Source organism: Notamacropus eugenii, chromosome 2 (assembly GCF_028372415.1).
Source record: "Notamacropus eugenii isolate mMacEug1 chromosome 2, mMacEug1.pri_v2, whole genome shotgun sequence".
NCBI lineage: Eukaryota > Metazoa > Chordata > Mammalia > Diprotodontia > Macropodidae > Notamacropus > Notamacropus eugenii.
The window spans coordinates 248,231,545-248,255,528 of NC_092873.1; the positions used below are offsets into that span (position 1 = coordinate 248,231,545).

Here is a 23,984-nt window from a genome sequence, read left to right on the forward strand (position 1 = left end):
AGTTGGAAAGGGAGGGGTACCTGCTTATTTTTAAGGTTAGTATAACTAATTATGACAGTGATCCTTAATTTAAGTTTTGAAATGATGCCTACCCATTCTAAAAGTGAAGGAGAAGTGAGTGCAAAGGCTGGAAGTTTAAGTGGATTTTAGCTTGAGATAAGGGAGAATAAATAGTCCAACAATGAGAGTAGGAATAAGAGTGAAAGAAGCTGCTTTAGTAGGTAGTGAATTCTCCTCCCTGGGGGAATTGATGCACTGGGCAGGAAGCTGGACTAGAGGAATTCTTGGGTTCCTTCCATTCTGAGATTGTGGATGTCATTTCTGTGCTCTTTTCTTTTTATATAACCCTGCTTTTAACCTTCTGACAAGGAACAAAATGGCCTAAGGAGAAAAGAGACTATTTGGAAGCCAGCAGGAGTTTTAAAAACACTAATGTTCTCATTCTGTCCACTCTTGACCTCATAATTTTTGTTAATGGGCCTGCAGAGGTTTATGAATTAGAGAAGATAAATGCATTTGATCCTGGAGCATGTGTTAAAGGATCAGCGTGGACACTGCAGTCTTATTAATGATGATATACATGCATCATAAGACTTAACTTCTAGGTTTATAGATAATAAATATGACATATCATAATAGATTACAAATATGGTATATCATAATAAAAGGAAATATTTTCATAGATTATTCCGCATATCAGCTCAATATTCTCTAATACTTTATGTGGCAGAGGAGGTGTTGACCTGCATTGGTAGAGGGAGTTTCCTCATCTGGGAGTTCCTGTAGCAATGAAATCCCAGGCCTGTGTCTGTCTTCTGTCACTCACCATATATTTTCTAAAATAACTTCATATTCATACCACCCATCTTAAGTCTTAAGTCTTTATTACACAGGGCATCATAGTGTGCATGTAAGTGCAACTGGTCATGCAAAGGAAGACGGAATGAAGCTGAGTGGTAATCATGTATGTTCTTTTTTATGACAATATAGGTTACAGAACTTTCCATGGGAGAGCTCCTGCTCCACTCTACAGTTTCCTGGTTGAATCCCTTTCTGTCTCTAGGAAAAGCAAGGAAGGATCTTGAGCTTACAGTATTTGGTTAGTATTTAATTAAAGACTCAGACTCTGGAGTAGAAAGCGCTGATGATGAACGGAGAGTCCATTTCTAGCAAACCACTAGATTAGCCAACCGCCTGATTTTGATGTGGGAGTTAGAATAGAGCTCCTTGTCATGGTTGAGTTATTAAGTGATGTAATGCTGGTCTCTGCTATTTTAAAGAATGTGTCAGAGTCTTATCTACATACTCATTATCTTGTCCTCATCTTTCCCTCCCTACCCCACTTTCACCCCAAGCTGTTGAGCTTGGTAGCTCTCACTAAAAGTGATAAGAACAGCTCTCCTGAAGCTGTTTAGAAACCTGCTCTCTTATTAGCCTGCCATTTTAGTCTTAGCAAAGTTCTCCCCAGGACAAGAGAGCAAGTGTAGACAGTGTTTAGTTACTGCAGTGAATACTGAGTGCTTGTCTCCTCCTCCCCCCTTCGCCAAAGTAAATGCCATGTTCCATCTGAGAGAATAGCTTTTAAATAAGCAGGTTCTTCTGCATAATTCAAATATGAACAGAAGGAAGCGCTATCTTTTGCTTCACATCCTGGCATAGTTTAACGTCTTATAAAATAACATTTATTTTGAAGGGCTTTGTTTCACTTTGGTTAATTCCTTTTCTTTTCCCCTTTTTTATAGTTTTTAAGAGAGCTGTCATACTGGTTTATAAAGAAAATTGCAAACTGAAGAAGAAATTGGTAAGACTGGAAATAATAATCATTAAAATTACCCTTTTTTATGTACCTGACCTTCATTCTTGTATTAAAGTTAAAAACATGCATTAGCTGGTTTTACTTATTCCTGACATAGCAAAGCAAATTGCGTGCATGAGGCTATAGAAGTCTGGTGCCTACTCCACAGGTAAAACATCCATTTTAGCAGCTGTGGAGAAGGACCTGTGGGGTAATTGTTATCTCACTGGCAGGGGCCTTGTTCCTTAGGTCATTCCTAGCATTAGAAAGAACAGTGAGGAGAATAAATGCAGTGTAATGGTGGGAAAAGGCAGAGAGACAGAATAACTATGGTTGCTAGGCAGGGGCTCTTCCATGGCATTAACAAAAGAAAAAAAGATTGGTGCTTGTGTGTAACTGACAAGCAAACCCCAGCAGGAAACAGAATGGAGATAAAGTAAATACAAAATGAAATGTGGGCAGCTCTCTTTTGCTTCAGTGTGTTGTCTGATTTTAACCACAAAGTTACAGAGTTACTGAAAATATGATTTTTTTTCCCATCAGGAATTTCCTATTGCCTATACCCAGCTGGCCACTAGGGATTCCAGGGCTTTAGAAAATTTAAGTGTATAAGACATGTAATGAATCAGTCAATTGACCAGCATTTATGAAATACTGATGTGCCAGGCACTGTGCATTTAACAGAGTACAGGACATATGTTGACACATGTTAACATATAGTCACAACTTACAGCTCTGTAACAGAGCACAAAAATCCTCCAGGGACCCTCTGACTAAGCAGGAAGAGAACAAGTGTATATCATTTGGAGTGGACATCAGAAAACCCAGGTTAAAGTTCTAATTCTCTCATATATAAAAGCAATTGTGTTACCTGCTTGTAGGGTTGTAGGGAGATTCAGTGTAGGATTTCATTAGTGTTCAGTGCTCCCTCCACATACAATACCATACATATGGGAAATATGTAGAAAAAGTTAGAAATCTTAAGGGCTTCATTTGAAACAGTGGTTCAGTTGTATGAATATGTGTGCATGCGTGTGCACACGCACACACACACACACACATACACATACGCATATTCTACTGACTGATACCCACCAACATGGAATATACCTCCATCACAACAAAATATTGGCCAACCAGGACTTATTCACATAAAATATAATGCTTGTTAATTTTAACCATATCTGTGAAATCATAAGTTTTTCTTATTAATAGTTCATTACAGGCCAGTCTCCTTAATCAAACTAACATCCAATTAGCTTTTAGACCAGAAGTATCAGCTGAGATAATTCATACATTTGGCAGGTCTTTTGTCCTGCTGACATTACCTTTGGACTCTGGAAACCTTATTTTCACTGTTGTTCATACTGGGGCTTACTTGAATTCTGACAGGGTCACAGAAGAGAAGAGTTATGCCAGACTATAACAGACTAAAAGAAGTATAAATAGGCTTCTTCCTCTTCCTGTGTATCCCTCTTATGCTTTAAGTGTCTGCTACAGTGCCAAGGAAGGGCCTAGATGTCTGCTAAGTAACAGCATCGTTGAGAAAAAGTATGATGACATGTTTCTTTCATTCTGGGTAGTGTATAACATGTAGCAAAAGCAGACACAAATATTATTATTATAGACTACTTAAAACTCAAAATGGCTAATCCTCTAATGGTAAGCTCTTCTAAGTTTACTTCTTATATTAAAAATGGTTAGATAGTAGCAGGTCAAATAATATTATCCTCATTTGAAGTGGTGGCTACTTTGCCCATTTTGACATTTGAGACAGTTAACAAGCATTAGTGGTTTTTTATTTTCTAGGTATATCTGGGAGTTTGTAATATACACAGAATTAAATAGACCATACTCTTAAAGAATTTATATTCATTCTCCTGGAGGAGACAACATGTTCATATATAAATATACACCAAATAACACATAAATGCAGAATGAGTAAAAATAAATACAAGGTAGTTATGGATTAAGTATACTAGTAGTTATGGAGATAAGGAAAGGTTTCCTGTAGAAGGTGGGGCTGGAGCTTGATGTAAGAAGCATTCTTTGAGGTAGAGGTGAGGAGGGAGTTCATGTAGACATGGCTGATGACCAAAAGCATGGAGATTGGGGAGGAAGTGCTATATTGAAGAAGACAGAAAAGGCCAGTTTAGGTAGACCATAAAGTCTAGGAAAGAGTAATGCACAAGGCTGAAAAGATCTGTGGGATCCAGGTTGTGAAGGGCTTTAAAAGTTTGTATTTTATCCAAGATGCATCAGAAAGCCCTAGCATGCCTTGAATAGAGGAATGGCGTGGTCAAATCTGTGCTTAAGGAAAAAAATTTTGGTAGGTGTGTGGGAGATGGACTAGAGTAGGGAGAGACTTGATGTAGGGGGACTAATTAGGAGGCCACTGCATTAGTCTAGAGGAGAGATGATGGAGGCCTGAACTAAGGCGGTGTCTGTTTGAATAGAGGAGTGGATGTGAGAGGTGCTGTGGATTGGGCAAATGATTACAAATGGGAGGTGAGGAATAGGATGACACTGAAGTCAGGAACCAAGAGAGCAGAAAAATGCAGGTGCTGTTGACACAATTGGGAGGAGAATGGGGTGGGGAACCGGGAACTGATATCATAAGTTCAGTTTTGATCAGGTTGAGTTTGAGATACAGCCAGGACATCCCGTTTGAAGTGTCCAGCAGGCAGTTGGTGATGTGGAACAAAAGCTCAGAAGCGAGGCTGAAGCTGGATACATTGACCTTGGAATCCTGTGCATAGAGACAGTAGTTAAACTCTTGAAATGGGTGGGGCAGTGGATTAGATCATTAAGAGAAAGTGTACAGAGATTGTTGTGTTGTGTTCATCCTTCATTTTCGAAGAAGACCATGACATCAGAGAGAAGATGACATGACTTGCAGTGGACTTTGTTTTGAATGGGGGAGGGCTGTGCAGTGTCACCAGCCTCACCTTCTCCTCCTGAGCCATCCCATACAGAGATCAGAGAAGACTGAAGACAGAGCTTTGGAAAATACTCCTAGTCATAAAGGAAGGATATGGATGATGAGTTTGCAAACAGCTAGCAAAGGAGACTGAGGAGTCATGAGCCAGGAGAATAAGGAGAGGTCAGAGTAAGGAAAACCTAGAATATTGAAGAGGAGAGGGAAGGGCAGAAAGGGGACCAATAGTGTTAAATGCAACAGAGAAGTCAAGAAGGATGCAGACTGAGAAGAGACCGTCGGATGTGGCTGTTAAGAGATGGTTGGTAACTTTGGAGGGAGAAATTCAGTTGAGTGATGAAGATGGAGCCAGACTGCAAAGGGCTGGAGACTAAGTGAAAGGGAAGGGGTGGAAGAATGAAAATAGAAAATGAATAATGTTCATTGGCAAAACTAGTAGGTATCTCAGACAAATCAGTTAAAAATGTGGACAGGACACGTAATTCCTGTTCCCATTTTATTTAAATATAGGATTTCAATAAATATATTTAAATATAGAAGGTTTTCCTTTAAAAAATTAACTTTTTCATTTACATCTTGTTACCTAGCACAAAAATCAATATTTCTATATAGCAGTTAATAAATTCTAGCAGGAGACAATAGAAAGGGAAGTTCCAGTCAAAATAACTTCAAAATGCATGTAAAAATCATGAAGTCAACTTACCAATGCATACTGAAAACATATACATATATAAATGTAGTCATATATGAAACATTAACATATAATATTTATAATATATAGCACATACATATTGGCTTGATTTTATTAATATAACAAAATATATTTAACTGAATATTTATCTACACACATGATTCTAAAACATCCTTTAAAAATATTTAAGAATCTAAATAAATGGAAAGATATTCAGAGCTCATCACTGAGCCAACACGATATAATAAAAATAATGATACAGATTTGGTGCTATAGCAATCAAAATACAAAAAAAAATTCATTTGGAGAAATAAAAGATCTAGAATTTTAATGGAAACAATGGGAAAAAAAGAGAACATGCCTTTCTAACTTTTACTTTTGCTTAAGGTTTAAATGTTTTGATGTTGAAGAACTGTTTAATATTTTTCTTTTAAAAGGAAAATGAAAGATAAGTTATTTACTTGTGGAAAACTGAACCACTAAGGGAAGTATTAGTTTTGGCAATTTGTCTTCTTTTCCTTTTCCACAAATCTTAAATGATTCTGGGTTTTTAGGATAAAGTCCAAGCTCTTTAATATGGCATTCAAGGCTTTCCAAAAGTTAACTACAGTCTGCTTTTCTAGGTTTATCTCTTGCTACGCCCGTACATGAACTCAGGCTCAGTCCAGAGCATGTATGTGCATGTCCATGCATGCGTGCGTGTGTGCGTATGTGTAAGCTCCTTTAGGGTAGGGACCATGTTCTGTTCATCTTTTAATTCCATACCACCTGAGCACAGTAGAAGTTTAGTCAGTATCATAGGCAGTGAGGTGCAGTGAGTGGAGCCCTGGGTCTGGAGTAAGAAACACCAAGAGTTTGATATCTGGCCTCAGAGGCTTGCTAACTTTGTGACCCTGAGCAAGTCACTTAATCTGTTTGCTTGTTTCCTCAAAGGTAAAATGGAAATAATAACACTGCTTACTGCCAGAGTTGTTGTGAGGACCAAACGAGATATTTGTAAGGTACATAATGTGGAGCACACAGTAGGCACTATGTATGTCCTCGCCATCCCCATGTGTTGAGTGATGAAACAGAAGCACAGCAAAGTGCACTGCAGATAGGAGATAGAGGCAGCTCTTCCCGGACAAGAACGTTCATTTCCTCTTCCTGGTCTCTCCATCTGCAGCCCTCCAGCTCTCGGCCTTCACATGTTCACGGTGACCTGGACCCGTTCAAATTCCGGTGGCTAATTCCTTTATCCGCTCTTCAAGTCAGACTGGGAAACGCAGCAGGTAAAAAACAATCCCCACATCATGCAGTAGCAGGGAAAAGACAAAGAAAGCCTATTTGAACAAAAGAATTTTTGAACTAAAAAGGATCGTAGATTCCAGTTAAACTAAACCATCTTTTTACAGAAAAGAAAGCTGTGGCCTAGAGGGCAGAAGGAAAAGTCGGCTAGCTAATGGTAGGACTGAGATGAAGTTTCTGATTCCCAGGCCAGGAAAATGTCCACCATAGAGTCAGTTATAAATTTGATGCTGTTTTTTTTCTTCTTAATATTGGCAAAGTCAGATGTCAAAGATAGTTCTACTTTGTAAGCATCTTTCACTTTCCTCATTTTTGCTACTAGAGCTAATTATTTTTTATGGCAGCCTTTGATTCTTTGCTGCACAACTTGAAATGCAGTGTAGAAATTTATTTTTAAGTCATTTTTAAACTCAGTTTTTAAAATTGAGAAAATCTTTAAGTCAGAACAGTTTTGCTAGATTTTTCTCTCTACAGTTCCCTCTCTCTGCAACTCCTCCAAACCCCAATAATTTCTAGTCTGGAAAATACAACTCCTTTCTAAAGGGTTGATATCCCAATGGTGGATTATAGCTTTGTAAGAAGTATGCTGGATTTGGTTCCAGAAGATCTCAATTGAAATCTCAGATCGAATATTTCTTGTATTACTGCAGGCAAGTTATTTAGATCTCTTTGAATATCTTTCTTCATTTGTAAAATGGGATAATAATACTTACATAGAGCTGTTATTATTTTCAGTCAACAAGCATTTTTTATGCACCTACCATGTTCCAGGCACTGTATCAGGCATATGGGGATTTAAGGACAACAATGAAGCAAGGGGTCTTGGTCCTCAAGAAGCTTACATTTACTCAAGTGAAATAGCGTGTGCATGTATGTGTATGTCCATATATTCAAGATATAAAGTACCTTTGGTGGAGGGAAACCTCTAGTATCTGGGGTATCAGAAAAGGGTTAATGAAGGAAGTAGTAATGAACTGCATTTTGAAGGCAATGAGGTATGCTGTGAGATGGAGGGAGTGCATTCCAGGCATGGGGATTGTAATACTGTGTGTGAGGATGGGGGAGGCCAGTTTTGTAGGACCAGAGAGTATTTCAAGGGGAGTACTATAAAGTGAAGCTGAAAAGACAAGTTGGAGCCTAGCTGTGAAGCGCTTTAAAAGCCAGAATTCATACAAGGTGTCCTTAAAGTCTTTGTGCAGTTTTAAGCTTTTTAGTAACTTCAGAAGTATAAATGCTACAAACTTGTTTTTTAAAAATCAGCATTTAAAAGTTTAAGTATATAAATTTCTTTCATATTTGTGTAGTCTTGTGAATTCTGAATAATTCTAAAAATAAATTTAGCATTATGGCATAATGATTACGTATTGTGTGTGTAGCTAACACTTTCTTAGACAGGGGATGTATAGAAGAGATCTTCCTGCATTGCCACCTTGGTTATCTGATCTATTTCCATGAGATTTTTTCTTGTGTGGTCTCATCAAACTGTCATGTACATCAAAACTTCATTCTTTGTATGTTTTTTTTTAATTTATCTGTAAGAGCCATGTTGTGAAAGAAAACATAGACAAAAAAAATCTCAAGAAAAATAAAGCTAAAAAAAGTATTCAAACACCATCAGTTCTTTCTCTGGGGAGGGATAGTACTTTTCATCATAAGTCTGTCAGAGTTATCTTGGATTGTTGTATTGTGAGAATAGCTAAGTCATTCATAGCTGATCATTTTATAATTTTGCTGTTACTTTGTATACAGTACATTTCACTTTGCATCATCCCATGCAAATCTTTCCAGGTTTTTCTTTTTATTTTTTTTATTTTTTTTTATTTTTTAATGTTTAACAATCACTGCCATACAATTGAGATTTTATCCCCCCCACCTACCCTCCACTACCCCCCTCCCTCCCCACGACTGCATACAATTCTGTATAGATTCTACATATACTTTCCTATTGAGTATATTTTCACTATAGTCATGCTATGTAGTCAGACTAAAATAGATGAAAGAAATCGTATAACAAATCAGAACATGATACACAAACACATACACATACACAAACATGATCTGCTACATTTTGTGAGTGACTTCCATATTTCTTTCTCTGAGTGTGGAAGGCATTTTGCCTTGAGAACCACCTTTGGGATTTTTTTTTTTTTTTATAAGAAGTTTTTGCATTATTACAAAATTCCAAGTCTACCAGAAAAAACTCTCACACACTGTGGTCATTGCTGTGCACAAAGTTCTCCTGGTTCTGCTCCTTTCACTCAGCATCAGGTCATATAAGTCCTTCCAGGCCTCTCTGAAGTCTTCTTGTTCATCATTTCTTATGGCACAATAGTACTCCATTACATTCATATACCATAATTTTTTCAGCCATTCCCCAATTGATGGACATCCCCTTGACTTCCAGTTTTTGGCAACTACATAGAGTGCTGCTATAAATATTTTTGTACATGTGGGACCCTTTCCCATTTTTATGATCTCTTGGGGATATAGTCCTAGTAGCGATATTGCTGGGTCAAAGGGTATGCACATTTTTGTAGCCCTTTGGGCATAGTTCCAAATTGCTCTCCAGAATGATTGGATGCGCTCGCAGCTCCACCAACAATGAATTAGTGTTCCAACTCTCCCACATCCTCTCCAGCATTTATCATTTTCTTGTTCTGTCATGTTTGCCAATCTTATAGGTGTGATGTGGTACCTCAGAGTTGTTTTGATTTGCATCTCTCTAATCAATAGTGATTTAGAGAATTTTTTCATATGATTATAGATAGCTTTAATTTCTTCCTCTGAAAATTGCCTGTTCATATCCTTTGACCATTTATCAATTGGGGAATGACTTGTATGATTATACATTTGGGTCAGTTCTCTATATATTCTAGAAATGAGGCCTTTATCCCTGAGCTTAGCTGTAAAAATTCTTTACCAATTTACTACATCCCTCCGGATTTTGGTTGCATTGGGTTAGGTTGTGCAAAAACTTCTCAGTTTAATGTAATCAAAGTTATCCATTTTGCATTTCATAATGCTTTCTATCTCTCCTTTAGTAAAGAATTCTTCCCTTCTCCATAGATCTGATAAATACACTATTCCTTGCTTCTCCAGTTTATTCATGGTATCAATCTTTATACCTAAATCATGTACCCATTTGGACTTTATTCTTGTGTACGGTGTCAGGTATGGGTCTATGCCTAATTTCCGCCACACTGTTATCCAGTTTTCCCAGCAATTTTTGTCAAACAGTGAGTTCTTATCCCAGAAGCTGGGGTCCTTGGGTTTATCAAACAGAGGGTTGCTATATTCCTTGCCTACTGCATCTTGAGTGCCAAGTATATTCCACTTGTCTACCTCTCTGTTTCTTAGCCAATACCAAGTGGTTTTGATAATTGCTGCTTTATAGTACAGTTTGAGGTCTGGTAGTGCTAGGCCACCTTCCCAAGCATTTCTTTTCATTAGTCCCTTTGATATTCTGGACCTTTTGTTTTTCCAAATGAATTTTGATATTATTTTATCCAGCTCTAGAAAGTAATTGTCTGATAGTTTAATTGGTGTGGCACTAAATAAGTATATTAATTTAGGTAGAATTGTCATTTTTATCATATTAGCACGGCCTACCCATGAGCAACTAATGTTTTTCCACTTACTTACATCTGACTTTATTTGTGCAAAAAGTGTCTTGTAATTGTGTTCATATAATCCCTGGGTTTGTTTTGGCAGGTAGACTCCTAAGTATTTTATACTGTCTACCCTAGCTTTAAATGGGATTTCTCTTTCTATCTCTTGCTGTTGGACTTTGTTGCTAATATATAGGAACGCAGAAGATTTGTGTGGGTTTATTTTATAACCTGCAACTTTGCCAAAGTTGTTTATTAATTCAAGTAATTTTTTACTTGAATCTCTGGGATTCTCTAAGTAGATCATCATATCATCTGCAAAGAGTGATAACTTAGTTTCTTCTTTGGCTATTCTTATTCCTTCAATATCTTTATCTTGTCTAATTGCTACAGCTAACATTTCTAGTACCATATTGAATAATAGTGGTGATAATGGACATCCTTGTTTCACCCCTGATCTTATTGGGAATGTATCTAGCTTATCCCCATTGCATATATTTCCAGGTTTTTCTGAGAACATCCTGCTCATCATTTCTTATAGCACAATAGTATTGCATCATAATCACATACCACAACTTGTTCAGCCATTCCTCAACTGATGGGCATGCCCTCAATTTCTAATTCTTTACTCCCAGAAAAGAACTGCTGTAAGTACTTTTGTACATATAAGTGCTTGTCCTTTTTGTTTTTTTATCTCTTTTGGGATACAGATCTAGTAGTGGTATTGCTAGGTCAAAGGGTATGCATGATTTTATAGCCCCTTGGGCATAGTTTCAAATTGCTCTACAGAATGATTGAATTAGTTCACAACTCCCCCAACAGTGTATTAATGTCTCATTTTCCTCACATCCCCTCCAACATCTGTCATTTTCTGTCCTGTTAGATAATCTAATAGGTATGAGGTGGTACTTCGGAATTGTTTTAATTTGAATTTCTCCAATCACTTGTAATTAGGATATATTTTTTCATATGACTATCGATAGCTTTATCTAAAAACTGATTATATCTTTTGATCATTTATCAATTTGGGAATGACTAATTTTTATAAATTTGACTCGGTTCCCTATACATTTGAGAAATGAGGCCTTCTTTGTATGCTCTTAAGGAGAGAAGAGAGCATTGAGGAGGAAAGAATGGTCAATAGTGTCAGATGCTACAGAGGTTAAGAAGGGTGACTGAGAAAAGACCATCAGATTTGGCAGTCAAAAGATCCTTAGTAAATTTGGAAAGGGCAATTTCAATTAAGTGATGATGTTGGAAACCAGATTACAAAGTGTTGCGAGGTGAGAGTGGTAGAGGTAAGGATTGTTAGAAAGCTTTTTTCTTACATTGTGACTGAAAAAGAGAAGAGGTATAGGATAATGGTTTAGGAGATGGAAGGAGGTGAGTGAGGTTGATCTGATGGTGGAGAATAACAATGGGTTAAGGTTTACAATGAGAATTTGAGTCTCATAGTATGGTTGGCTTTTCTTTAGTCTCTTTTCTTTCAAAGTCCTGGACATATCTTAGTGTGCTGGTCTGGGAGGAGGATAGAAAAGACTATTTGGAAATACATCACATACTCACATCCACTTAATCTGTTTGCAGAGTGTGGCTCATGCCTTGTCTTGGAATCTTGGATATTATGAAGTGTTGTCACTTTCTCATGTGACGTTAGCCTAGAAACCCAGGTTAGCAGAAAAGAAACATGGGCCAGGAAATGAAAAGTGAGTGGGGAATGTAAGGGCCTAGTTAGAGTTAAGTAGTGAAAAAATTAAGAGGTTAAGGCAAGGAAAATGGTCAAAGAATGAAGAAATAATCAGGATGTTTACACAACATACCTCAAGCTTCTTAAAGATATTTTCAAAGGTATCCTTGTTACAGTTACAAGTACAGCTTAAATGAAATTCAGAAGGAGGTAATGGGATTCAAAGGCAAGAAATTTTGGCTAAAAATCATCTCATTGCTTGATATTCCTCTCAAGTCTTTCTAGCAGGGATACTCATTCTTGTGGATCATGTGGATTTATTGTGTTTTAATTTAGTTTTGCCTGTTTCTTTTTTTACAGGGACAGAAAACAGTTCCATATGGGAGCTGATCCACACGAAGTCAGAGATAGCAGGGCGGCCAGAAACTGTCTTTCAGTTATGTTGCAGGTATGGTTGGGGTCCTTTTATTGCTTATAAACTTCAAAGTAATGGAAATAAGATGGGCCAGTCTTATTTTGAAAAGTGATTTTTATTTTCCACAAAGTTAACTTGCAAAGAACTTAGTCCTACAGTAGCTCCCAAGAACAGCAGTGTGTGTGTGTGTGTGTGTGTGTGTGTGTGTGTGTATGTGTGTATGTGTGTGTGTGAAGACAGCCTAATTAAAGGAGAAATTTGACTCCATTACATTTAACTCCAAATTGAAAAGGCAGAAAATTTAGTCTTAATGAAGTTTATGTTCAGTATGTTCAGACAAGGAAGAGGTTGGATGGAAAGAGGTAAAATACCATTAACCCCCAGAATGTTCTTGGTGTTTCCTCCCCTTGCAGTGACTGTGAAAGTAAAACCAACATTGTGAAGGTGATCCGTTCCATCCTGAGGGAGAATTTCAGGCGTCACATAAAGAGTGAATTGCCACTGGAGAAGACGTGTAAAGATCGCCTGATACCACTCAAAAATCGTGTTCCTGTTTCAGCCAAATTAGGTAAGGAAGAATTGTGCTAGATGTGTGCACCTGGAATTAAATCCAGGTTTTTGATTCTCTGAAGAATGTCATCCATTGTTATACTCAGGCTACATAATAGCTTTGAAAATGGACAAAGAATTGTGCATGCACCTTCAGACAGACATATCCATGGGGTCATGGAAGAAGCCTGAGTGAGGTAAATAACATGTGCCCTTTCTTTTAAGAGGAAGAGGGCGCCATGCTCTTTACTGCTTTTTTAAAAAGGTAAATTATTCACCCTTGTGATCCTGTTTGTTTCTTAAAAAGAACGCATTATCTGTGAGAGAGAAAATCCAAGGAGGTTCGGTACCACCGAGCCTTCCATCAGCTACCAGAGCAGCAGATTAGCATTCTCAAGAACACAACAGCCTTGGCAGAAGCAGAGATTATTGTACTTTAGACTCACTGTTTGGGCACAGTTCTCAGCAGAAATTCTTAAACTGTCAATACCATCTGCCACTTCTCTTAGCTTTCATTGTACTGTACTTTTCTTAACCTCAATATATATATGAGAATGTCTTATTTCTTTTAATATCAATTTAATCTTAGCTCATTTAATCTTTATCATATTCACTTATTATAGATCCCTTTACTTTACTTCTAAAACAAGCTGAGGAAGAGAAAGCCTTAAACGTGAGCCTCATTCTTAGCAAATTGCATTTTTTAACTCTTGCAGTTCCTTGGGTAATTAGAATTTCAAAGGACAGGGATAATTACTTACTGTGGCAAGTACCAGGAATATAAAAAAGACAAATGAACCGTCTCTTCCTTTAAGGAGTTTATATTCTGTGGGGGGAGTCGGGGAAGGAGTGTATGTGTGTGTGTGTGTGTGTGTGTGTGTGTGTCTGTGTCTGTGTGTGTCTGTGTGTGTCTGTGTGTGTCTGTGTGTGTGTGTGTGTCACAATTTTAAGGGAAACTCCAGCAGCCACAGGAAATCCTAGGATTAAAACTTTAGAGCTACACAAGAACTGAGAGGTCATACAGTCTTAACCTCATCATTTTACAAGGAGACTGGCCTCTGCACATTAAGACTTATGTCACAGATGCTAAGTGGCAGAGGTGAGAGTGCACTTAGGTTCTATGACTCTGGAACCAGTGCACATTCTGCTTCTATGATCATAAAAGGGGATGGAGTTTTGAGCTGAGCAATGAAGGAAATGAAGGATCCTAAGAAGAGAGTGAGGAAAGAGTGTACTTTAGATGGGAAAGCTTGTGCAAAAGGATGTAGGACATGGAAAGTCTCTTTGACTGGAATGGAGAGTAGTGAGTGAAAGGAAGTAACTTATAATAAAGCTAGAAAGATGGATTGATTACAAATTATGAAGTGCTTTAAATGCCAAACACAAGAGTTTGTATTTAATTCTAAAAATAATAGAAAACTATTAGTTTATTGAGTAGGAGAGACATGGTCACTTCTGTGCTTTAGTAATATCACTTGGCAGTTGTATGGTCAAGGGGAAGAGACTTGAGGTGAGACCAATTAGTAATCTAATGCAATTCAACGTGGGCCAGAGGGGATAGACAAAAACTAAGTGGTAGCCTTATCAGTGAGTTTGGGACATATATTAGGTATTGGGGAGGCAGAATTGACAAGAAATTGTGACTGATTGGATGTGAGTGAGGAAAAAATCAAGAGTTAGGAACAAATGACTTTGAGGTTGTAAACTTGGGTGACTTAGAAGGATGGTTTTCAGAAACCAAAATTTGAAAGAGGAGTTAAGTTTTGGAGTAAATACATGGCATGTTGAGTTTGAAATATTTGAGATATTCAGTTCAAAATGCCCAAAAGGCAGTTGGGATCTGAGACTGGAGCTCAGGAGAGATATTTGGGGTGGATGTGTAGTTCTGGACATCATCTGTATAAAGATGCCAATTAAACTCACATAAGCAGAAGTAATGTCATTGAGTGCATAGACAAAGAAGAGAAGAGGACCTTGGACACAGCCTTAGAATAGTCTTTGTTGGGAGCATGATATGGGTGATAATCTAGCAAAGGAGACTTTAAAGGTGGTATATCTGCAATTGTGGCTGCTTAGCCCCTAAAAAAGACCCACAAATATCATACAAGATTAAAACTTTTTAAAAAATTCTAAACTTAACATAAAATAAAAACATTTGTAAACAGAAAGTAAAACAGAAAAAGATTTATACACGAAACTACTAATTTCTCTTAATACACCTTGCTTTTCCTTTTAAACATGTAATAAATTTAGCTTGTAATTTACAAAGTTATTCAGTTACGCCTTCTTTTCTTCTCTTCTTTGCATTTTGAAAAAATGCTTCAATTAGTCTCTTTTCTTTCTTTGATCTTTCTCCAAACCACTTGACTGCTATCGCACAAATGAGGTGAGGAACCCTTGTAACAAGTAGACAGACAAAACCAATTCCCACATGGGCCTTGTTCGAAAATCTGTGGTTTGTTCTGCATCTTGAGTCCACTGCCTCCCTGTTAGAAGTTGGCTTTCATGCATCATCACTGATCCTCTATAATCATTGTTGGTCATTGAGTTCTTCAGTCTGAGATGTTTTTCTTTAAAACGTTGCTGGCACTGTATCAGATCTTCTTGTTATCATTCTGCATCAGTTTATCCAAGTCTTCCCTGGTTTCTGTGATATCATACTTTTGTAGCTTCTTCTAATGCAATAGTAATATTCTGCTACATTCATGTTTGTGTAGCCATTCCCCAGTTGATTGACACTCTCAGTTTTCAGTTCTTTGCAATTATAAGAATATCTGCTGCATTTGTTTTGTCTGAATGGGTCCTTTGGAGTACAGGTTCCAGAATGTTATCACTTTATCAGCTGCGCTCAGGTTAGTGACTCTGAGCAAAATTGCAAATTGCTTTCCAGAATGGCTGACCTACTTCACAGTTCCACCAATAGGGTGCATTAGTGTATCTCTTTTCCTGAAGCCCCTCCAACAACTGTGCTTTCCCCTCTTTATAATCTTTGCTGATTTGATGGGTACGAGATGGAATCTGAACGAGTTATCATTTGAATTTCTTTAATTATTAGTGATTTGGAGCTTTTTTTTATCTGGTTGTTGATCCACTTGGATTTCTTCCTTTGAGAATGCTTATTCTTATCATTTGGCCATTTGGATACTGGAGAACAGCTCTTTCTATGCATTTTGAATTTGTTCCATATATATATCATGGCTATCAGACCTGTATCACAGAAACTTCCTGAAAAGATTTTTTTCCCCCAGTTAAGTCCTTTCCTTCTCATTTTAACTGCATTGCAGTTGTTTCTCTAAAATGACAAAGCCATTTTAGTAGAGAAAGAATTAAACACAGGTTCCAATGTGTTATCAAGACATGGAATTTTTGAAGGCTATTTGAATGGAATATAAGCTTTGGGAGGTCCTACTGCTTTTGAAAAAATCAGTTATGGGTTTGGAGATAGTATGAAGACCAACCTAACTAATTTAGAGAGATTCATCACCAAGTTGGCTGCAGGAGTGAACTCTCTTTCTGTCCCTCTCTCCTTCAGTCTCCCTACTTGTCAGTTCCACAGTTTTAACCTACTGTGTTTCAAACCTTAGGCAGCTTAGGGGCTCACCACATTGGTGCCAGGTGTCTGCTGGATTAACTCTAGCCCCACTGCAGCTCAGAACTCCCCATTCAGGCAACCCATCAGTCAGCCTCAGCTGCCCCAGGAGCTGGGTTTACAGGCCTGTGGCACTGACACACTGCTCTGGACTGATTCTTAAAATACTAAGACATGGAAAGGCAGGTTGTGTTCTGCATCAGTAGAGGATGTGTCCACAGTAATAAAGTTGTTGGTATTAAAGCAATTAGATACTGAATTCTCACAGAAAAGAAAAAGAATAACACATTAATTTTGTGTATTGATACAATCATAAGAGAAAAAGGACAGCATGGTGTTGTGACAAATGCATGAGAATTAGGAGTTAGAGAACTTGGGGTCTGTAACAAGTAAGCACCCCTGCATACACAAGAGGGTCTGCTGTACGGTTCTTAGATCTGCTTTTCTAAAAGGAAAGCCACTTTTGAGGGGTCAGCAATCTACTTTAATTATATTCCAACAGAGAAAATACAAGTGGAGAAATAAACGCTGATGTGGCTTCTGTCTGACCATGAGCAATACCTGCATCACAGATCAGCAGGCAGATCCAGCTATCTGATCATTACATCCATACATAGTTACCAGAGAGAGAAGCACCAGCATCTGGGTTTTCAAAGCTGGGGGGCTTCTTAACTAGGCTACCCAGAGTCTCATCTGGTACATGAACCTTCTTCCAAAGAGTAAGCCCTAAAGTAAAACTTCACCTCAGAGTATACATACACTTTTCAGAGCCAGAGGGAAGGACCCTGGTGACCCAGTGCCTCATAGCAATTAACAAGAAGTGTGGGCCTTCCTACAAAACAAGTCTTCCCTAATCAAGCTTCTCTTAATGGACTTCACCAGAGGCCTGTTAATGGGCAGGGAATATCTTCAACTCCTCCCCTCACCCACCATTAACCTTACATTAACATTACAGAGTCTGATCCTGGTTATGCTTTCTCTGTGAACTCTCCAGTCTCAAATTCCTCATTAGTGAAGTGAAGAGATTAAATTAGATAATCTCTAAGATCTCACTCCACCTCTCAAAAATCCTATTTTATTTTTAGAATTCAGTCACAAAATTAGAGCATTTCAAATGTACCATGACAAGAAATGCAAACTGTGTTAGGAAAACCGTCAAAATGGTGTTATTTTATGAAAAGACTCTGGTACAGATCTAATTCTTTCCTCCTTAAATAACAAAAATGAACACAAATGAGTAAATGCAATAGTTCTGATTTACTCGAAGTGTAGAAATCCTAAAGGAAAAAAAAATCATATATTAAGTTAGCTAGAGATATATCCAAGATTAGAAAGCTATTCAAAAAAAAAGGACATAATTTTGTGATTTTCCTAAGCCTCATTCTTTGAATCAAAGTAGCCTTGTCATCAGGAGGTAAGCTTTTGTAGGGGAAGGAACAGGTCTAGATTTTATTAATAATTGGTATTTTGATTTCATGATGACAAGTTTGGAAATTTTGTCCCTCTGACATTTCTTTCCTTCAAAAAAAAGGTTAAGCTTTGTTAATTGGCCACTGTGAAAATACTACATCTTTTCCCTGCAATCTCAGTAGGAAATAAAAACAAATACTTATTGTCCCTTTTGTGCTATGCTTACCTTTTTGTATAAGCACCTACAATTATTTAATATGACACAGCTATCTAAGTCATTGAAAGGTAACTTACAAGATGACATGGAATTAAGTTGCTTATGCTATTTTAATATTTTAAATCATGTTCCTTTATCTTAAGGCCAAATGTATTTTTAATTGCAGCTTCATCAAGGTCCTTAAGGGTCCTAAAGAATTCTTCCAGCAACGAGTGGAACAGCGATACTGGAAAAGGAAACTTATTGGATTCTGATGAATGTAGCCTGAGTAGTAGTACGCAAAGCAGCGGTTGTCACACTACAGAAAGTAGACAGGAATCCAAGGATTCGTCACCTGAGAAGTACCCACAGACATGTTCATCTGATTTTTCAGACAGTCTTATTAAAGAGTCTGATATTCTGAGTGATGAAGATGATGATTTTCACCAGACTCTGAAAAAGGGCAGCCCTACAAAAGATATTGAAATTCAATTCCAAAGGCTGAAGATCTCTGAGGATCCTGATGGTGGCAGCACAACTGACCAAGAGCCCAGAACAGAGGATGGAAACAACCATAGTAGTGCCGAGCATCCTAGGCTGGTGCGTGGACATTTCTGTCCCATCAAACGGAAAGCAAACAGTACCAAAAGGGATAGAGGGACTTTATTAACGCTACAAACACGCCATCAGTCTCTTGACAGTAAATCGGAAAATGCTAACATTGATTTAAATTCCCTACTAGAGAGAGAATTCAGTGTCCAGAGTTTAACATCTGTTGTTAATGAGGAGTGCTTTTATGAGACAGAGAGCCATGGAAAATCATAGCGCTGACTCTAAAATTTAAAGTTTGATCCATATATGGTTTAAGTGGCTCACTTTGCTTTTCAACTAGTGGTAAAATGGAAATTGCCAGAAAACTACTAACTTTGGTTTTGTGCACTATGTTTTCCCACAAAAGAATAGTTGTAAAGGTTTAAGTTATTTTAATTTATTGTATATCAGAAAAGTAGATTAAACTGGCTAGAATCTGTAAATTTACTTAGTTTATATCCTTTTTTTGAGCAGGTATCAAAATTATCTGGTGTCTTTAAAATAAAATTGCATTTTAATTATTTTAAGTTATGTGAAAAAAAGTGGGAAATTTGTGATTAATTGCTTTTTAAAAGGCCAGCTTTTTTAATCTTCTGGGCATTTTCTTTTAGCTGTTTATCTTTGCTTAATTACACTTTAAAGTTATTTTTAAATGTGGTTTAGGGGCACAATGTGCAAGAATTTCATTTTTGTAAGGTTATAAAAGAGGCTGTTTATAATAAACATATATATATATAAATATATCTATGCAGTATATCTATTATATCTATTAAAAGAACGCTTGTACTTTAATCTTATTTGATTGTATTTATTTTCTCTAGCAACCTGTACAGTAAAAGAAAAATAAGTCACACCTGGGTATTGGTATTTTTTATAAGACTTCTTACTGAAATATCACTATGAATAAGTCTTTATATAATCTGTGTAATGCAGTATCTATGTCAGAGAGTAAATGGGGGAAAAAATCTACACCTGAAATTTGACATTATGAATTTAAACATTATGCACATTATTATAGTCCAAGTGACAGCTATTCATAATCTAAATCATTATCACCATCTCTATCCTTAATAGGCTTTTTGCTTTTGTTTTGCTTGAGCTCCTCCCTGAAATTGTAGGTGAAAAGATTAGGGTCTTCATCACACATTTTTCTGTAGACATCACAAAGGTTCTTGAAATGCAAGATGGAGAGCTGGGCTGGCCGTAAAGTAGGGTCCACATCAGCCAACATTAACATTTTTTCAGTGTTTTTTGAGCGGTCAGCTTGTGGGAATAGGATTCTGATGGAAGGAAATGGGAAGAAAAAGTTTTATTTAAAGATCCTAAATAATCAGTAGCCCCCATGCCTCCCTGAACTATGAAGAAGGTAAGAGTCTGGGTATACGTACCAAAAGACAGTTCTTTTCCTTTAGACTGTAATGTTACTGTCATCGAAATCTTTTACTGTTAACTGCGGACAGTTCTAATCTTACTAGCTGATACGTCTATATGTAGTAGCCTTTCTGGAAAAAATCTTACCCCAGCTGGGATGCAGAGGAGTTATTTGCTTTATTCTCTATGTCCCTCTTCTCAAGTCTTGTTCTGAATGACTCATCCTGGCATGAAGGAGACTGAAGGTAGTTCTGGTAACACTGAGTCTTTGTCCTCTAATAACCAATCTACTAGTTAAGTTTGAAGGTACTTATTACTAGAAGACTGACCTTTTCTGATGAAAGTTTGGGCCACAGCACCTCACAAACATCTTCTCTAGGTTGTGATCTGTAGAGGGGTTGAAGAGTCTATTGCATCAGAGTTAACCCCTCCCATTGCTAGCATATTTTCCTTCTTTATCTACTTAGCTAGTCCAGTCTTGTCTGCACTGGAAGTTACGTGAAGTTATAAATATCTACCTGACTCAATTTGGGGAAGCGTTTTTCTCAGAGGACAAAGACAAGATTTCCCCAGGGCCATGATCAGAAGCTAGGGAGGTCATAAACAAAGGAGGAGAATTTGTCTACTACAGGAGCACAGAATATGGAATACTAACTATAGGTTAGAGGAAATAGATTCTATGATGGATTGAAACATCCATTCTCACCAAATCTATCAGCTAATATTCAGCCCAGATAAAAATGAAGAACCATATGATGTTGGAAAAGCTTAAAAAGAAGAGTAACTCTAGGAAGGGAAAGATAACTAATCAGGTTTCATTTCACATTTGTTATATTAGTAGGATTAAGTAATAAGAATCTTTCCTCTTTGGTATGCAACTGTGACTATCCTGCATTTTTGACATAGTAATAATCCCTTTAAAAATGCCTGAAAAAATGTGCTATTTTCAGGGGATAGTAAAAGACCTATTTTCCTCCTGACAGCAGGTTAAGATGGAGGCCAAAAAGGAATCCAGGTCTAAAGAAGAGATGTAACAACAGTAAACCATCACTGGGACCCCAGCACATAGCCAGAGTGTTTGCAGGGGCAAGAAGAGCAGTAGGATTTTTAACTCATGAAAGTAAAGTAATTAAGGCAGTGATGTGATTTTTACAGAACAAAATAACAGTGGTATTAGCTATACTGTTGTGGAAATGAAACTCTTGAATTATTCTTTCAGAGTTTGTGCTGATAAGGAACCACCTTTAATTGCCCAAATTGTCGAAATCCACGTAGGCACTTGGGTCTATGGATCCATCTCTTTATAGCACTCTGAAATGGTCTGAATATCAAGAAGTAGTCTGTTCCACTCAATAGGATGTTTGTACACCTCAAAATATCTTGAAAACCAGGCATATCAGATTTTCTAATGAAGACTTTATAATAATCACATGATCAAAAGCCTTCACTTGATCAGTGTAGATAATTTTATGAATGCGGATCACAGCCCTTGCATATATGCTGGGAAACACTCCCCACCAACTGCTGCAGCCAACCTTCTGTGGATGAGTTTCTACAACTTTAAGGCAGGAGAGTTTTCCAATCACGCAAGCTCAGGCTTCAACAAAGCAATTCAATTATTGATGAAAGCCTATGCTCACTGTCTTTCCGATATGGAAGGATTTTTCAATAGAACCTGATAGAACTTATGATCTGCTAGCAAGACTATTAAGAATTCAGGGCTGCCTCCATTTCATGAGAAGGTACTGGGGTTTAATGGAGGAACAGTCACAAACCTTTAGATTAGTCTTTTCTATAGTGTTGAAAGTACTGTAAAAACATACTTTCAAAGTGATTTAAAAGTGTACGAGTCATCTCATTAAACCCCACGTGCTAAGGCCCTTTTTATTAACCAGTTGGTGTTTTGTTTTGCTTTAGATTAGAGATACTGTCAACTTAAACTTTCCTCTTGAATGAAATTCTGACTACAAAATGCCAAGAAGAAAGAAAAGATTTCTTGAAGAAAGACTGAGCTGTACTACTTTGTACCACTTTTTGGCTCTGGACAACACTGTAATTTTTTAAAGTACATAGATATTTTGGGATTCGGGCTTATTTGCTTACTAACTTTCCCTTCAGTCACTGATGAGAAGCTATAGCGTGGCAGTAATAGGAGTGGCAGTGGCAGTGGTGTTAATAGTAGTAATGATTCATATATATTAATGGTAGTAATGAGCATTTTATACACACACGTATATAAAATACGTATATATATAAATAAAATGGTAGTAATTAGCATGTATATAAACCTACCTTTCTAAGTGCTTTTACAAACACCATCTCATTTCATCCTCACAATAACCCTGGGAGGGGGCAGTACTATTGTTGGGTTGTTGTCCGATTCTTCCTGACCCCATTTAGGGTTGTCCTAGCAATGATACCGGAGTGGTCTGCCATTTCCTACTCCTCATTTTACAGATAAGGAAACTGAGGCAAACAGGGTTAAGTGACTTGCCCAGGGTCACACAGCTAGAGACTATCTGAGGCCAGATTTGAATTTGACTCTTCCTGACTTTAAGACCAGTATTCTAACTAATGTACATAGCTAACTAAAACAAAACAAAGTGTACAATTCAGTGAACAGAGTGTTGAATTTGGGAGTCAGGAAGAACTGGGAACCAGGTTCAAATCCTGCCCTTGACACACTTATTATGTAATTATGTAACTTTGGGCAAATCACTTTAAAAAAATCACTTAAGCCTCAGTTTCACATCTGTAAAATGAAGATACTGAATTATCTGATCAATGAGCTTTCTAGCTCTAAATATCTGAGTTTACAAACTTTATAGCAGTGTCAGATCGGTCTGATGACATGCAGTACTAGTGATCTGTACTTGTAACTTGTTTTTTTATTTAAATTCTCATTAGCTATGAGGTTCGTATGAAGAGTGCTGGCTGTGGAGTCAGAGGGCATAGGACTCCACGTACTTGTGTCATCTCCCTGAGACTCAGTTTCCTCATTTATAAAATGAGTAATACTAAATCCTAATAGGGATTAATTAAAAGATGTTAGATTTGGTATTTCTATAAGGCATGAAGGAGATTAAAAATATGTTAAATCCTTGGAAGATGAAACATTTGGAGAAGAAATCATTCTAACATTCTAAGTAAATGAGTTTTCACAAGTTTACTCCATTAAGTAGCATTTAAAAATTTTTTAATATTTTGGAAAAATCTTTCTGAAACTATATGATGTGAATCAGAATATGCTCATTACAATAGGCTTTTATTGATAACTGAGGACCATTATTATAAACATCAGTGATTACATACTGTTTCCATGCTCTTAACATCCTCAGGGACTACTGGGATAGTGTAATTCATCCTTCATCTAATTGTCCGAGACTGCTGTCCTTTTTGACTTTTTCTGCCTTCTTCCTTCCTATTAGTTGGTCTAGTTACAAGAGATTCTTTCTTAATACTGGGGGTTTCTATAGTTTATTGTGGGCTGGGAAACTAGAATACCAAGCATGTTAAGAGTTGTGTGTAAAAAAAGTGAAGTGACCATAAGTAAGAGTCTGAAGGATCCTCTTAATAAGAAAGTGAATAGGTGTGGGCACATTCATTTGGTGACATCATTCAGGGCCCTTTTCCTCTCACTTCCCCTCAGCTTCTTGTCCATATTCCAGGGATCACAAGCGTTAGTATCCTAAGAAATGTGTCAGCATTTTAAAAAGTTTGGCTCTGGCTAGATTAAGTAACTTCCTCAAGTTTTATGACAGTACGATTCAGCTCCTTAAATGGGCTACTACTCAGGACTGATATATCATGAATTCTCACCAGCACCGAGGTAGTCATCAAATCTTTGTGTGGCTTCA

General features: G+C 37.3%; 2 protein-coding genes across 4 annotated transcripts in view; one reads left to right on the forward strand and one right to left on the reverse strand.

Annotated features, from left to right (window-relative positions):
* Positions 1-19,607, forward strand: part of TIAM2 (TIAM Rac1 associated GEF 2) — a 159,076-nt gene extending 139,469 nt beyond the window's left edge. For both annotated transcript variants that reach the window (XM_072643752.1, XM_072643753.1), the window contains 6 exons: positions 991-1,099; positions 1,743-1,801; positions 6,590-6,695; positions 12,367-12,454; positions 12,835-12,989; positions 18,353-19,607. In XM_072643752.1, the coding sequence (XP_072499853.1) occupies positions 991-1,099; positions 1,743-1,801; positions 6,590-6,695; positions 12,367-12,454; positions 12,835-12,989; positions 18,353-18,990 (1,155 nt within the window). In that variant the 3' untranslated portion in view covers positions 18,991-19,607. The remainder of the gene's footprint in view (positions 1-990; positions 1,100-1,742; positions 1,802-6,589; positions 6,696-12,366; positions 12,455-12,834; positions 12,990-18,352) is intronic.
* The window catches only part of TFB1M (transcription factor B1, mitochondrial), a 79,628-nt gene continuing 74,453 nt past the window's right edge, over positions 18,810-23,984 (reverse strand). For both annotated transcript variants that reach the window (XM_072643765.1, XM_072643764.1), the window contains one exon: positions 18,810-20,036. In XM_072643765.1, the coding sequence (XP_072499866.1) occupies positions 19,787-20,036 (250 nt within the window). In that variant the 3' untranslated portion in view covers positions 18,810-19,786. The remainder of the gene's footprint in view (positions 20,037-23,984) is intronic.